Source organism: Leptonotus elevatus, chromosome 6, assembly GCF_054856555.1.
Source record: "Leptonotus elevatus isolate MCC_2025b chromosome 6, RoL_Lele_1.0, whole genome shotgun sequence".
NCBI classification, from domain to species: domain Eukaryota; kingdom Metazoa; phylum Chordata; class Actinopteri; order Syngnathiformes; family Syngnathidae; genus Leptonotus; species Leptonotus elevatus.
Window position 1 is genome coordinate 24,589,584 of NC_141244.1, and position 16,827 is coordinate 24,606,410.

At 40.4% G+C, this 16,827-nt stretch overlaps 1 protein-coding gene across 2 annotated transcripts; it reads left to right on the forward strand.

Moving 5' to 3' along the window:
* The first annotated feature begins 1,258 nt into the window (after positions 1 to 1,258).
* On the forward strand, positions 1,259 to 15,721 carry cops7a (COP9 constitutive photomorphogenic homolog subunit 7A). Of its 2 annotated transcripts, none has more exons than XM_086078547.1 (8): positions 1,259 to 1,383; positions 5,549 to 5,671; positions 8,384 to 8,459; positions 9,404 to 9,492; positions 11,329 to 11,531; positions 11,645 to 11,750; positions 12,955 to 13,116; positions 14,803 to 15,721. In XM_086078547.1, exons 2-8 carry the CDS (start codon positions 5,549 to 5,551, stop codon positions 14,848 to 14,850), a joined length of 807 nt encoding a protein of 268 aa, XP_085934673.1. In that variant the 5' UTR covers positions 1,259 to 1,383; the 3' UTR covers positions 14,851 to 15,721. The 2 variants fall into 2 exon arrangements, with proteins under 2 accessions (XP_085934673.1, XP_085934672.1); XM_086078546.1 differs by having other exon boundaries at positions 12,955 to 13,124; positions 14,803 to 15,713.
* Positions 15,722 to 16,827: the final 1,106 nt, after the last annotated feature.

Below are 16,827 nucleotides of genomic sequence, written 5' to 3' on the forward strand. Positions count from 1 at the left end.
TTGGTTTCTTAACTCCAATTTAATGTCTGACAGTTTATATGACAACAGTCCTTACTTTTGAATGGGCATTACTTATAGAATAAATCCATATTATTTGACCCTGGATGTTTTTATTGGTCCAACTGGTTACACTGAATGTTGTTGACGACTGGTATTTTTCTTCGCAGGTGCTGTATGTCTAAAATGTTTGGTTTTGGGTTGGCTTATCTTTGAGTAAATTGGCAAATCATGGTGGCTAGCCTGCTAGCTAACGTCAGCTATTACGCGCACGGTCCCAGGATTTTTTTTTCTGTCCCGGGGCTTAGGGCGGGCAACACAAGCATGTTCGGTATAAAATGAGTTTTTACTGAATTTGGCCAAAGAATATTACAAATAAATAATAATAGAAGTGACCACAGGACAAGCGCCAAATCACTTGTGCCATTCATCGAAATAATAAAAAAGTCAATTACTTGTCTACCTACGTCTGAATTTCCATCACATATATTTCTTAACCTGTTACAAACTTACATGTTGAAATCTTTTCAACTGACGGACGCTTTCCACATTCAAACTACAGCGCTACAGAAGAAGGCTAAAATCACCATTCAAGCCATTCATCTTGTTTTCTCAAGCACCGCTTTGGTGCGTGTAGCCTAAAGGTTTGAAATGTTGTGTGTTTGTGACGTCATGGTGAAAAGTAGGTGGTAGCTAGTACAGCATCCGGTAAATATTCACAAACAAATATTTTCCAAATCCTCCCACAGATCTGTGGCTTTCATTTTGGATTTTTTTTTTCTTGTGCAGTCATTTCACCAAACTCCATGTTTGTAAAGTGTCAGGTGCAGCTGTCCTGTACTCCCCCCCCCCCCCCAAACACACACAAACACACTTACTTTTGTGACTTTTATGTGTTTGTGGAACCCCGCTGACTGGCGCAGGTGTTCAGCTACCACATTTAATTGGCTCGGGGACTTCACGTCGTCTACAGACGAGCAACCCGAAAGCTGCAGCCAAGGTTACAGTATTACTGTATTTATTTGTCCTGAAGGCACCTCATAATTTAGAGTGAAATAGCATGTAATTAGTACACTTTACTTTGTATTCCCCCCCTTAAATATAAAAGGCATAAAACATATTTCGGGGGGGGGGGGCTATGAGGAAGGAGTGTAGGGTATTTGAGAGTCATTTTAAACTTGTATGTGTTGTTATGACGTTGAACGGCCTCTGGATGTCGCGCTGTTGTTCTCAGCTCCGTCAGGCTGGTGACGTACTGCATCAACAAACCACGCCCAGTTACAATCTGTCCAATTAGCGCGCACGTTATCTTGTTGACGTACGTGTGCTGAGCGGAAGTGAACGACCGACCGGGAAGGCTAATCCGCTTGATATCAACACAACAAGGTAATATTTACTCACATTTGTGTTATTTTGAATTGCTTTATGGTTACTTTTATGCGTCCCCAGGCTTTTTGATTCACAAATGAGGCTCCTTGTATTAATTACCGTCTGTGGAAAGGCTTACATTAAACCCATGGCCTAGCGTTCCTTGAGCGTTGATGATGCTAACGTGCTAGGTGGACATGCCGAGATTTTAGTAGCGCAAATAGCAAAACAGTCGATTAAAAAAAAAAGGCACGAGTCGACAAATTGTCCAATTTTTATGCCGTGTCGCTTCGTTTACCGTCCTTAGTGGATGTAAAACAATGGCTGACGATTGAGAATGTTTGTGGCCGAGGAGGCAAGGGACACGCAGGATTTTTAACTCGAGGTGCAATCTAAATGTATATAAATATTGTGGCACTGAACGTCAAACGTGGCTTTGTTTTTTTCCTAATTGCTTTATTTTAAATTTAGTTTTAAAAACTGTTTAGAGCACGCTTGTATCGTCTATCTCGTTTACTGGTGTTAAACACATCAATTTAAATCATTATTTGTTATAAAAAAATCAAAAAAAAAACACTTCCGCCGCTTAATTGAGAGGTAGACATTTCACGATGAAGCTTCTTTTTTTTTTTCATTCCCAAAATTAAATAACCAATTTCTAAAGCCATATACTGTATGTCAATGGTTCTCAATCATGTTCCAATCAAAACAAAATCCAATATGAGATTTCAAAGTTAGTCTAGAATTCAAATTGTATGAAAAATTATTTATAGGGATCAGAGTCAATAGTTTTTGTTAGATTATTAACATTGTTTTTTCTGTTTCGATTTATATTTTAACCATTTTGGATATTAGTTAGAGCTGTACAATAATAAGACAATAGTTAATTCATATGTTAAGTCAATCTATAGTCCTTTGTTCTCTTGCCTGGGAAAGAGGAAGGTAACAGGTTTCTTTTCTATATTATCTAAAGGGAGTATAGTTTGTACGAGTCTCTGTCCGGTCAAAGAGAGTCCAAGGACAGGCTGATATACTGCTGTTCAAGTCTAATCTGATTTGTACCTTTGGGAACTTGCTGAAGGGAGGGGGGGGGGGGGTTTTCTTGTATTCACTGATTTTCAATAAATGTACTGTGTGCTGGAGGAGGAGACACACTTTTGAACAGATCACTGCTTGGGTGACTTCATTTGTGTGATCAGAAGCTTCTGAATAATTATACCTTTGCAAAGGGACTTCTTCACCAGAATCTCACCATTCAATTTATTGAACACGCAAAGAGTACAATAATTTTGTATACTCTTATCATTTTCCACTAGGGACCTTAATCTTAATTTTAGATTTTAAAAGTGAGTGTGATTTACTTTTTTTTTTTTTTTAAACAATAGTTAGCCAATCTATCTCTTCATCATCTGAATAAGCAGGTTGCTTTTTCGCCTACTGGACCCGAAGGCGGAATCTTCCATCGTGCTCCTGTTTGCTATCAACTGGTGGCCAACGCTAGCTGCTCCTTCGCTAATATGACACGATTTATAAGGATTGCAGGGCATTTGGCTGTCATCAAAAATACACAGATCGGCGCAAAACATGTTTTCAGAAGCAGTTTGTGTTTGCCAATTTGATGTGAGTTTGTGAATAAGCGAGGGTTCGCCGTACTCTGGATGCTATTTGCTCGTTTATCGTACTCCTCCTAATAAGGATCAGAGTATCTTATTCAAACACCGGCTCGTCAGCAGAACGGCCAATTCTTGTTTACATCTGCGGAAAACGCTGCAAAAGTCATTACATTATAAGCGCTTTAGAGGCAGCGTTTAATTTCAGTAAAACTCCAGTAGTAAAAATGGCTGGCGGTGATCTTCAGAGTCATCACTTCTTATTAACTGCAGGACTTGTTTTTTTCCCCCTCTTTTTATTATTAAATTAAGTGCCGGGTGAGTTTGTGTTGGATTGTAACCTTTTTTTATTTTTATTTTATTTTATCCAAACACTTCTAATAAATCAAGTAACACTAAAGTAAAAAAAAAAAAAAAAACAGCATGGATGATATGCCGGCTAGTATTGGGACGAGTCTAAGATTCATTATTTAACGTCTGGTGCAGAATTCTTTCTTTCTCGTTCTTACTCGCCTGTCAAACGTGTCGACTAAAGCCCAAACTGACTTTGTGATGAGCGGCACTTCATTACTCGATGATGTCCTCCGCTGACCCGACTGTCAGCTGTTGGCTCGCAGACGTGCGTTTTGAGCTGCGCTCTTCGTCTTTTGAATCTTGGCTATTAGGATGCCATCTGCTGCTGAACTCAATTAAACATTGTCACAAAAAAAACGCCTCAGATGGGCCCGGCAACACAAGATGTCACTAACAAGCTGCTAAATGCTTCAAGTTGTTTCGCCTGCCTGTTGAATCACTCCCAAATGACGTTAGGTACCCTATAGCGGGACTCGGCAAGATTCATAAAGATTTTTTTTTTTTTTTATGAGCAGAACATGTGTCACTGTTTTATTTGTTAACAAGTTCACATTTTTGTTCTGCCTGACATCAACATTCATTTGATCAACCCTTTAAGCATGAAACGGATGCCGAGATTCCGCGTAGGTTGTTTTGGCTGCGACACCCGCCAACTCGTTTGTCCCAACGCGCTCGATTTGAAATATGTTTCCTTAAAGCGGCGGCACTCCGGTGGGGGGCGCCAGATGTACGCGTGAGCTGGTGACTAACGCACCTCCCGTATTAGACGATAACATGCAAATTCCTTTTAATAAGTGTCAGCGCAAGATGAAGAAGAACCAAGTCAGGTTTTTTTTTTTTTTTCTCCCAAAACGTCTCTCTCTGTGGCATTAATTTGAAGACGTAGCCCGCAGTGGTGAAAGTGGTCTGATGCAAGCTGAATAATTGTATCATGTATTGCTAGACGAAGATGTCCCAAGTGGGCCACCAAGTGCTCTCTGGGAGGAAGCTCTTAAAATAGCTGATCCAAGTCAATAGCGCATGATGCCACTTTGTTCTCTCACTTTTAATTTGACAAGTTGAAGCAAACCTTCATCCCACTTTCCCCCCCCCCCTGTTCGTTAGTTCTTTATCTTTAGCAGGCTTTTCTTGCCAAATGTACACGTCGCTACAGGAACCGTGATGCTTTGTGGTCACGTTAGATTAGCACACCGAATACTGCGACTTTCGCAAACCTCGAATCGTCATTACCTCGGGCCGCTGTAAACTGAAGACCCCCTTTGAACTAATTCAAAACAAAAAAAAACGCATTCCCAAAAACATATTTTTGTGTGTGTGTTTTTTTTATGCTAGAACATACAGAATGCTTTGAAGCAGCTTCTGACCTCAAGAGGTCGCTTAAAGTAATGGTAGTTATTACACAAATTGCCGGCAGGTGACAGCAGAGTATAAGCGATCAACAAGGGCCATGTTGCAACACGCGCTTCCCCCCCCCCCCCCCAGTGTTTTCAACAGTTTTGTAAATAATAATGAAACTTTGCTATATTCTTAATGCTAATTGCTGCGAAATGGAAACAGATACAAACATGCGTTTTTTTTTCCCTGATGAGAGAGGAAACTCTAATCTTTCTTTTGGTAGGTTTCATGTTTTTATAGCGATAGAACACAATATTTTCTGTGAGCCTTGCAAAATCAGTCAAAATCCAGCAAGCCGGGAGCGAAGGAGGTTACTTCAGTGAAAATGGCTGGGAGTGATTGAGTTAAGGTGGAAAATCAAATGCCAAATTTGGATTTTGGTCAAAGTTTATAGGAAAAATATGCCTCTTCTTTATTTATTTTTTATTAAACTCTTGCTGATCTGTGATTGGCCCAGAACCCCATAATCATATAAAGCCTAATGACAATGACACAAGTGAGGAGAATGTGCCGTAGAAAATGGATGGATAGATTGCTTTTTTTGTTTTGTTTTTTCCCCTTTCTCTAATTTACTATATTTTTTCAACAACAACAACAAAATCACTTTTTGTGCTTTTGAGGCGGGAGCAGCTTTTAAAGGGCACAAGAAGGATGCCCGCACTGAGCTTGTACTTCCACTCACGAGCAAAGGGAGCCCCTGAAAGTCTGTTGTGTGACGTTGAGCGTCTTAACACACGGCCGGCGATTACAACGCTGATATTCCTTGAATGCATCGCAGCTGTCGCGTGCGATTTAAGCAGCCGTCTGCGTCTCTCGTTCTGCAGATGGAAGTGGACCAGCTCCTGTCTCTGTCCGGCTCGGCGCTGGCCCAGGCTGTCAGCGCTCTGCTGGAGACGCCCGGCCTCTACGTCTTCTCCGACATCCTGGAGCTGCCGAATGTCAGAGAGGTAACTGCTCCACCCATGTACGTTTGTGCCCGATACGCTGCCGCTTGAGCGAAATGGGGGGTTTAAAAAAAAAAATTCTCGAGCAATTGAGGTACTGTAATGCCCTTCACGTGTGGGCAAGGAGAGCCAGAATCTCCAAGGCATTTACAGCCATTTAGTGAACAGGACAGTCAAACACAAAAATCATCTACGTTATTGCGCAATTGCTTTTGTCATTTTTGAACATTGTCGGAAAACAAGAAAAGGGGCAACAGATTGATAACCAAATATACCAGGGATGGACCGATTATCGGCCGGGCCAATTATCGGTGCTGATATTTGGCGTTTTGACAAATATCGGCCTCTTTATGAATCTGAAGGTCGATAAAGCGGGTATTTCACTGAGCAGTGCATGCTTGCGAACGTCGCGAATTTGGGGTTTTCCTCAGGAATTGTCTGATGTTCACAGTTTTTACTTGTCGTAAACACATTTGGAACATATTCAAACAATTTTTCGCTGCAAAGATCTTTTGAAACGTTTTTTACGAACGAAAACCCCAAATGAGCTACATTCGCATGCATTTGTCGCTCAGTGAGATGCAGGGAACTTTCATTCATGGATTTATTTAAATTTATTTGAAAAAAATAGGAACTCCCTACACTTTTTGTTTTAAATAAATAAATACATTTTGTTGAAAGTTTAGAGAACTTTATTTACAGTAGAAAACTTGACTTGCTTAGTTTTTAATTTAGCTTAGCACATGCTAATGACCCTGGAAGCTCCCTGCAATTTTTGTTGGTTTTTAAACAAATCTATTAATATAGCTTAAAATAAAAAGGTTTTTTTACGCTAATATTTTCTCCTTTACTGCAAATGAATATCGGCTTGAAATATCGGTTATCGGCCCCCTTGACTACTTATAATCTGTATCGTATCGGCCTTTAAAAAACACATCTGTCTATCACTAAAATATGCATTATTAAACCAGTGATTTTCTATACAGTGCTATTTTTATTAAATAAAACCACATGACAAAAACATTAGTGGCGGTTGTTAAAATGACTAAAGTGTCAGTCAAAGCATCGCAATTTTATACTGCTACTGATCCACATGGCACCCAATTAAAATGCTCATTTTTTTTTTTAAGGCAATTTCTAATCCAGCGCTTGTGCTGGATCTCATTAGATGGCGTTAGGTGTACCTAGTGAAGCGTGCATGACGAACGCCAAGTGGCTCACTCGCTAATATTTGCAAAGTTAAACGCTGTCGGGCCCGCGCAGTCACTTTGTGCTAATATGCATATTCATCTTGCGCACTGGAGCGGCTAATTTGCTAATACACTTGTTTACTTCCAGCCGAATTGATTCCAAATCCCGTCTTGGCTCATTCCCGGTTATTTCTGTTCTATCTTCTAAAATGCCTTGGGTTGCGTGAATTGTGGGATTAATGAAAGGAAACAAAACGTCTTTCTCAAGCAGCGAAATGAACAATAGTGCAAATGCGCAGCGTCCTTGTCTCTGATTGGTTAATCCGGCGCTGAGCGTGGGTGTGATTAGTCACATGCGCGCTGAAGAGCTGCTCCTCTTCGTCACTGTCAAGGACAACTTGACCACATTACTTTCTGCAGTCAGTGATTTTTAATAAAGGCAAAGAAATCAGTCAGGATATTAGCGGATTGTTTCAAAAAGAAGAAAGGCAGGCTTGCTAATCACGACCAAGCAGATGACGTTCTCGACATAAAAATGACTTGCAGTACAGGAGAAGGACTGATGGGCTGCAAGTGGCAAAAAACTGCAGGTTATTGGCACCACTCCATAAATGTTTCCAAATTGCACTAAGATGGTGCCCAAGCACTACTTTTCTATTAGACAGGGCTTTGGATTGTCGACTAGAAGTTCCTCTCCTCCAGGAGCGTAGCCATACATTTTTCCATTGGGGTGGCTAGTGTGATTTTTATAATAAATAAATCAAATATAATATAATAAATACAATTTTAAAAATAATAATAATCAATAATTAATAAAAATAAGAACATTAAAGGATCTTTGCGCAGTTTGTCACTTTTTTCCTCGCGACTGCCACCTCTGGCCCAAAGCGTAACTGCAGCATCTGTGTCAGATATAGAAAAAGCTTTGACATGACCTTTTTTAAATTGCACAATGCACCTTTAATAATGATAATAATCATCATCAGAATCATAAATAAAAAAATCACGGATACTAAAATTTTCCCTTAGGTATGGGCGTGTACCATGTAGCTCCGCCCCTGCTCTCTTCCTTTCAACATAATTCCTTGGCACCAAGTTAAGATCAAAGCACAGGGCTTTGGTGCCATCTTGTGGTATCTGTAAGCATAAAAAAGCAGCAAATAAATCTGTCAGTAATTGCCCCCCCCCCCCACCAAAAAAAACCTTCAAAAAATGTGATGGTGGCAAAGCACTACTTTCCATTAGACATGGCTATGGCCTGACTAAATGAAGCTCCTCCTCTCACATCAACATTTCCTTAGCAGCAAGATGGCGCCAAAGCTATACTTTTATTTAGACAGAACTTTGAATAGGTGAGTTTTTCAGTAAATGACACAGGACAGGTTTAAAAAATAAAAAAACACACACACAACAGAAACAGCAGAATTTTCAAATAGCAAATACTCTTATTGGGAATTTCTGTTAGTGCTCAGTCACTGTTCCTGCTCTCATTCCTAACATCTTCTTTCATTTTCTGCGTCGCCAGATGGAGAACGGCCCCCACGCCCCGATGTACCAACTCCTCAATCTCTTCGCTTACGGAACCTACTGCGACTACAAAGGTGCGGTTCGACGATACACGTGTCTGCGCGTCCCCCTTGCAAGCTGACTCTTTTATTACAAGCTGCATTTTGTTGCTGCGAGGCAATCGCCTTGACTGGGAGCCATTAAATAAACATGGTCTCGCAAGATGCCGTAAGGCAGGTGCTTCACAAACAAATTGCCGCGCTCCCTCTGACTGACTCGTTACTGCCGCTGTCAAAACAAGAGACACACACACAAAAAAAAAAAAAACATTCGTGGCTCTGCTGTCTCTTTATTATTCCAGGCTGGACACACCAACTTGAAGTCATTAGTCGATTAATCTTGACCTTCATTGCCGTATCTGGCCTGGACGCTGTTATTTATTTATTCGACTGGAGAGGATACGAAGAATTGTAAAAAAAAAAAATGTTATGCTTTCACGGTGTAATAGTACTCTAATCTAGTGTTTCCCAAACTTTATTGAGCCAACCGCATATTTTATATTAGAAAAAAAAAAAGGTCTTGGCATTTCACCAAACAAAAATTTCACAAAAAAGGGGGATGCATTTTCCTGTCTCTTACTATACATCGCTAACATTGACAGTTGAACAAATACTTTATTTGGCCAAGTTATTCTATATTATTATTTTCGAGTGTATCAATTAGGGCCTGATGGATTAATCGGCCGGCCAAGATCATCGTTTAAAATCAGCCCTAAATTTTTATGTCCTCCTAGTGGCACCGCTTATTTTATGTTTCTAACAACAGTGAGGGAGGGGGAAAAAAAATAAATCTTCAAGTCCACCTGTAAATGAGTGGTGTCTATTTTTAGCTACATCGAGGCAATGCAGTTATACAGTACAGCAAACTACCGTCACAATAAATAAATAAAATAAATGAATATGTCTCAACACTCAATGTGATTGCTGTGTGTGCCTAATTTTGTGACCAATTGCCATTCTTTGTTTCCGCGCACTTTCAGAGCGAGCGGCGTCCCTGCCAGAGCTGACGCCCGCTCAAAGGAACAAACTTCGCCATCTGTCCATCATCAGCTTGGCCTCCAACCTCAAGGTACCTTGTTCTCCGTTGTCGGGTGTTCTCGCCCCGCAGAGGAGCTGGATTGTCTCGTTATAATCGGACATGTGATGTGCTCCATTGTATCGCGCGTTATTTTCAACCCATCAGCTTGATTTTTTATTTATTTTTTTGCGGCAGCATGACCAATTTGCACCTGTCTTTCTTTGCACGTACTTTGTTTCTGTACTTTAAGGCGAGTAAAGTGGCTGTGCAGGATGAAATATGATGCTCATTTCTCTAGTTCAGCTTTCAAATGTGTAATCCGCTTACCACACAGTTTGTTAAACAGAAAAACAGGCTTTATTTGTTGAATTTTTTTTGGGGTCACTGTGGACACTTTGGCTAGTTAGCATGTCACGCTAACGGCTTACTCTGCGGCTAACAACAGTTTTGATTTAGTAGGACTGGGCATTGATTCTAATTTCCTCATTTTAGTCGATCTCGATTCACAAGGATTCAGTTCGATTCGATTTGGATTTTTCCCGATTCGATCGTCTTCAATTCAATCGATTAATTACGGAACATCAATTCTTCTTAAAGATCAAGGGCATGTTTAAAAACTCCACAAACAAATTCCAAATTAAATTTAGCTTTTACGGCCATAAATGGTTAAATAATTCAATAATTGTAAATAAAGATTCTGAATGGTCTTAAAGTGCAAACAGGTCTTTCATTAATTTAAGAAAATACTTTTAAATTCATGTGATCAGTAAATAAATAAAAAACAGTAAGATACAAAAAAAATCTATTTTCTTATGAATTTATTGGTAAAAGGAGATATTAACTCATTCACTGACATTGACAGCTATAGACGTCAAAAATTCATTTGAACTATTTCTATTAGTTTAACATTTTTTTCGCATTTTTGTTAACAAGAGTATGAAAACCTAGAAATTATTATTTTTTTGTGTATATTTAGAACAGATATCAATTTGTGATTAATTGTGAGTTAACTAGTGAAGTTATGCGATTAATTATGATTACAAATTTTAATCGCCTGATGCCCCTAATTTTTAATTAAATTTTCTTTTAAAAAAATGTGTGTGTGTGTATATATATATATATATATATATATATATATATATATATATATATATATTATATAATTCTAAATTTTTATTTATTTATTTATATATATTTTTTTATTTATAAAGAAAAGATTATTAAAAATTAGGGGCGTCAGGCATTTTTGAATCGTAATTAATCGCATGACTTCACCAGTTAACTCACAAATAATCACACATTTTTTATCTGTTCTAATACAATAAAAAAAAAATCTAGGTTTTCATACTCTTGTTAACAAAAGTGGGAAAAAATGTTAAACTAGTAGAAATAGTTCAAATGAATTTTTGACGTCTATAGCCGTCAATGGAAGTGAATGAGTTAAAATCGATTCATGGTTTTTATGAATCAATGTCGGGCTCAAAAAGGAAAATCGATTCGATATACAGTATTCATGTTGACGAGCCGAATGACTGATTAGATAAACAAATCACGATTTGTTATTTCTTATCTCTTCTCTTACTTTGAACTAATAAACAGTCGTGCCTCCAGCCTACAATTGAATCACAGCCGCGATGATGTACAGTATTTGACCACCCCGAGCGCGATCATGCTTAATTACATCCCATCTGACGTCCTGCTGCGGTTCTCCCCATGCCGCGTTTTGCCGCATTTAATGTCACGAGCCCGAACTCTCTAATTGCCCGGCAGATTGTTCCCGTCTCCCTCCTTTACCGGCGACATTTAAGCAAATGTGCCATTTTCCCCCCACAAAAAGTTCCCGCAGCCATTAGAAGGGATGTGACGCGCTGCGTTTTGTCCCCTCAGTGCCTGCCATACTCGCTGCTCCTGCAGCAGCTGGAGCTGAAGAATGTGCGCGAGCTGGAGGACCTGCTGATCGAGGCGGTGTACTGCGACATCATCCAGGGTAAATTGGACCAGCGCAACCAGCAGGTGGAGGTGGACTGCAGCGTGGGCCGTGACCTGGGCCCCAACGAGCTGCCCAACATCGTCAACACGCTGCAGGAGTGGTCAGTAACGGCCCCATCGCAGCGCCGCGCAGCGCCGCGCCGCGCGGGTGCGGGCGGGCGCGCTTCTATTAAGCCGGCCCCCTCTCCATGGCGTGCTTCTGCTCTCCTCGTAGGTGCACGGGCTGCGAGGCGGTGCTGTGCGGCATCGAAGAGCAAGTCTCCCGAGCGAATCAATACCGCGAGAGCCAACTGAAAGTCAAAGTTCAAGTGGAAACAGAGGTCAGTGTTTTGACGCCTTGAGGACCTTCCCGCTCCATCGATGCGACTTGTTCAGCAGCCTTCCCTTTACGCCTCGGGCTCCTCGCGATATTTAAAAAATGAAAATCCCAACTGGATTGTTTTTTTTTTGCTTTTCTTTCCCCCATCATTGCCCCCTGGCTGGAGTGCTTATGGTTGCGTTTGCTGGTCGACCATCCCTCCCTTATGAAAGTCATCTCTCAAGAGCAGCTCCATGAAATGACTTAAGCGCCTTGTACGCTGTAAACTGACGTGATGAAAAAGGTCACTGTGACCAAACGACAGTAAACCAAAAACTCGTGTACATTTTGCCTTTTCAGCCACAAACTATTCCTCATTTTATATTTTCAGCCATTAAACTTGTGTACTTTTTAAGATGTCAGGTCTCATACAAAGCAAAGTTCTACATTAGAGGCTACAAACTACTGCACATTTTAAAATTTTAGGCTGCACTTATTATTAAGTGGACGTTTTTGGCCACAGGCTATTATAAAATGGATTATTTTGCCATAAACTACTGTCCATTTTGTATTTTAGCCTACCAACTAGGAGGTGGGAATCTTTGAATGTCTCACGATTCGATTCAGATTTTTGGGTGCGCGATTCGATTCAGAATCGATTTTCGATTGAGAACGATTTTTGGTTCAAAATGATTTGATTGACAATGATTTTTGCTTCAATTTATAGATGTGCAAGGAATCGTAATGATCTACTCCAGTCGGACTCGCTAATGCTAATTGGCGCGCTACTCGCGGCACTTTTATCATTCAAAAGAACGGCTCCATGCTGCAAAAAAAAACTTTTATTGGAATAACTTGATCGTGACTTTTTCCTTCTACTCTCTAATGTGGCTACAACGGTGTATTAGACCGCGTGGGACCACACTGCCTCTAAGTGGCCAAATTGGGTACAACATGAACAGCGCTCACCTCTGTTGGCAACTTATTCCATTTGTGTGCAGCATAACAGCTAAATGGCGCTTCACCATGTTTGGTTTGAAACCTTTAGGTCACAAACTAGCGTAGATCATACTTTGCATGCCACAATTATTCCAAACTTTTGTGCATTTTACATTTCGAGCCACAAACGCTGACATTGAAAGGCCACAAATGAGTGTACATTTGAGGCAAAAACACATTTCGGGGCTAAACTGAGAGCTCATGACCCAATCGTCGTTCTTCCTCAGGTGTCAAACCTACAGAAAACCCTGAAGGCCAGCGCCGCCTCGCCGTCATCGGGTCCCGCCCCCGCCGGCGCAGCCTCCAATCAGGATGCCGACCAGCCGGCCGAACCGCGGGACCCCGCCTCTTCTCAGGAACCGCGACAGCCGGGGAAAAAAAGTTCTAAGGTGAAAGGGTGAGTAATATGTTCTTGCCCCCCCCCCCCCCATTTCTAAACTTTTGTTTAGTGATGTCATTTAACTTAGTTTGTTTTTCCCTGAAATCTTTAAAAGTCAATGCATTGGCATAAAAAGCATCACATGGAATTTTTATTTCTGTATATATAATTGTTTCATCTTCATTTTTCCTACGACGCACTTTGGGCTTTGGAAAGTGTGCTTCATAAATATGCATTTGGCGAGTAATAACGACAACACGGCTAAGTGTCTCCTTCAACATTAAATGAAAGCCATTAGTCCAATGTTCTCGCACAGAGCAAAGTTAATTCAGCGGGGAGCCACTGTGGGTGCATTTCTTTCAATAAACACTAAAAAGCCAGCTGCCGCTGGAAGTGGCTGTCAGGGTTGTTCTGCTCTGCCTCCATTACCAGCTTCTAACTGCACATCTGTCCCGCATTGTAAAACGTCACCACAGCCACACATGCGTGTTCCGGGGGCACTCGCCGCCGTCCACCTCGTTCCGCAAGTCGTCATTTATTGATCTATTTATTTTTTTACTTTCATGGCTGGCTGAGCCCCACGACCACCATCTTGTCGGTCAGGCGGAATGAAGATGTTTCGAAATCCAAATTAATGATAGCTTAACCTCAATCCCGGAATTAAAACGAGTGATGACACCCGTTCTTCAAAAGCTGCAGGAAGGATGTGAGCGTTAAAGGGGACATTTTTATGAGATAAAACATTTTCCGGGTGTCTTAATAGCACTGTATTGGGATCCGATCAATTACAGGGTTTCCGCGGGTCATTAAAAGGATTTCATTAAAATGAAGGGCTTAAATGGCATAAATAAGGCATTAAATACAATGTCCAGGGGCATTGGCAATTTAAATACAGCTTATGTTAAAAACATTGTTGTTCATGCTTTATTTTACATTCGGCGTTGTGCAAAGGAGTCACTATAACACAAAAATAAATATACGTATTTGTGTGGACTGATGAGTATTTGTAATTTACAATGAACAACGTGGCCTGGAATCCACAAGTTGCTTCATGCTCCAAATAGCAATTGCTCTAACTTTGGGGAAAAAAAGAAAGAAAGTACTGCTAATGTCACAAATGTCCAACATGAAACACTAATGCCAACTAGTGGCAGAAAATTACCTCAACGCAAATCTATGTCTCAATGTTTCACACTCATTTGAACTGTTTAGTATAACTTGATAAATGACTTACTATAAAATTATTATATCAATGAATTTAAGCACGCAACCACATTTGTATTTGGTAATCATACATGTCCACTTTTATGTTAATTAACAAGAGTACAAATATTTTGTTGTACATTTAAAACGGATATAAATAAATTTTGGATTCATCGTGAGTTAACTATGGAAATCATGCTATTAACGATTACAGAATTATAATCGACTGACAAGCCCTACCATATAAACGGCATATGAATATATGTATGTATGTGTGTGTAATTAACTTTTATTTACATTTAAAAAACATTCAATTTGATGTGACACTGAATTAAAACGTCTATTCTCCATTTTACATCGATGAGAGCGAAGGAAATTGAACACAGCAAATGGTTAACACCGCCCCTACCCTCCCTCTTATTTTGAAAAAAAAAAAAGAATAAGAGAGAAAAAAAACTCCAAATAACCAATGACATCATTCTCTACTCGCCAGGCTGCGAGGCAGCGGCAAGATCTGGTCCAAGTCCAACTGAAGAAGTGACAAACGGCACCACTGATCCGCACCCTCACGGGACTCGTTGTGGGACAAAAACGGAAGCGTTCAAACAAAGTGATCGGCGTGGGGCGGGTGGGCTGGGTTTTGGGCTCACACCCTCGCCACCCGCCCCTCTGACGGGAAGCTTCACAGGAACGTTTAGTTTTTTTTTTTGTTTAGTCACCTAATCTCACCTTGACGGATTTGCGGCCATCGCGGCATCGTCCTCTCTCCTGCCGTTATGACGAGAGTGAACAAAAACTGGACATCCGGTTGCCTTGGCTCATGAGCAGGAGCTTTTCTCATGCATTTGATTGTGTGCGTTTTTGTTTTCATTGCTTTCAAAATGCTCCTTTTGGCTTCGACTCCGTTTTGTCATGTCCCCCCCCCCCCCGATCCCGCGCTAAGTTGAGAATTGTATCAAAGTCTTGAGTATAAATTGTTGGGAAATAAAAGAGAGAGAAAAAAAGCCCTTGCACTTATCGTGACGAGCTCTCATTAATGTCACTGTCACATCTTTTAATACGCGCGCATCTCCGGAGGGCGTCGCCGCTAAATGTTAACTCACAGAAGGGGGGGGCTGCCGTTAGGAGGTCAAGCCGTTAATTAGGGCGTGTCCCCGTAGACGCCCGTGCATCACAAACGCCGAGGCTTCATTCAAAGGGCATTCGATTCGTTCTTATTTCCTCCCGTTTTGCGCTTTGAGCTGAAACCTCCCTCACGCTCCTGCAATTATGGGACGGGTCTGAAGTTGGGTGACACCGGCACCGCTTGGCAATAAATCTCGGGGGTTCCGTTTTTTTTTTTTTTTTAGATGGCACCACAGAAGGATAACATACAAGAAATTGATAATAAAAGAATATTGCATGCATGCATGATTTTTAAATTTATTTTCACAACAGCATTTGATACCGTTACATATCGTCAGAGATGGTAAGTAACAAAGTACAAAATACTTTGTTACTATACTTGAGTAGTTTCTTTGTACTTTCCTGAGTATTTATTTTTTAGACTACTTTTTTACTTTTACCAGTTACATTTTAACATGAGTATCTGTACTTTTTACTTGATACATTTTTTGTTTACTTTTGTTTTTAAATGCATGAAAACGTTCATGTATTCTGGCTCCGCCAATCATGTGACGTGTACGCACGCGCGGTCCCCTACATCCCAGCTTGTGATTGGCTCGACGGCACGCTATCACATGACGTGCAATTGGCTAGATTAGAACAACCCGTAACTATGAGGTTAGCTGATAGCTTTCAAATTGACGTAGAGGAACCAAACATCCGGTAAAAATACTTTCTACTTTGAATCGTCAAGTACATTTCAGAGCCTGTACTTTATTACTTTTTTACTTGAGTACTTTTACCAAAGTTAGTTTTTTCCGCAAGTAATTCTGCTTAAGTACTTTTCCCATCTCTGCATATCGTGTGAAACGTCATTTATTTCAGTCAATCAATTTAGATGACTGCATGACATACAGTGAAATATTCAATCATTACTTATAATAAATTGAACCATTATATCTTACAGCTAACAAAAAAATCCAGCTCACTGTCTAAAGAAATTAGAATACAGTATTACATAAACAAAATGATTTTTAATACAATTAAGGTAGGAATTCCGAAAAGTATTTTCAGACGAGTTTGACCTTTTTCATTGAACAACTCAAATAAACCGCTAGCCTAATTGGAATGTTTTGGAAAACGGGGGAAAAAAACTGTCAACAAATTATCTCAGTTTCTACGATTCAACCTTTGTGGATTACCATGACCTAAAACACTGAATTTACACAGACTCTTTGCACAGCTTGACTACTTCCTGAATTTAACACCACTCCTTCATTTCCTGTCTTTCATGAGTGGACAAACTGATTAATCCAGGTGTGTCTGGCCATTGTCGTCGTGGTTACTAAAGTCAGGCACACCTGGATTAATCAGCTTGTCCACTCATGAAAGACAGGAAATGAAGTAGTGGATT

What these genes read in the sequence shown, in the direction of transcription:
- cops7a (XM_086078547.1), top strand. Translation starts at nt 5,549, where the DNA reads ATGGAAGTGGACCAGCTCCTGTCTCTGTCCGGCTCGGCGCTGGCCCAG. An exon ending in AGCTGCCGAATGTCAGAGAG is followed by an intron (nt 5,672 to 8,383) that starts GTAACTGCTCCA and finishes CTGCGTCGCCAG; the next exon opens with ATGGAGAACGGCCCCCACGC. An exon ending in CGGGGAAAAAAAGTTCTAAG is followed by an intron (nt 13,117 to 14,802) that starts GTGAAAGGGTGA and finishes TCTACTCGCCAG; the next exon opens with GCTGCGAGGCAGCGGCAAGA.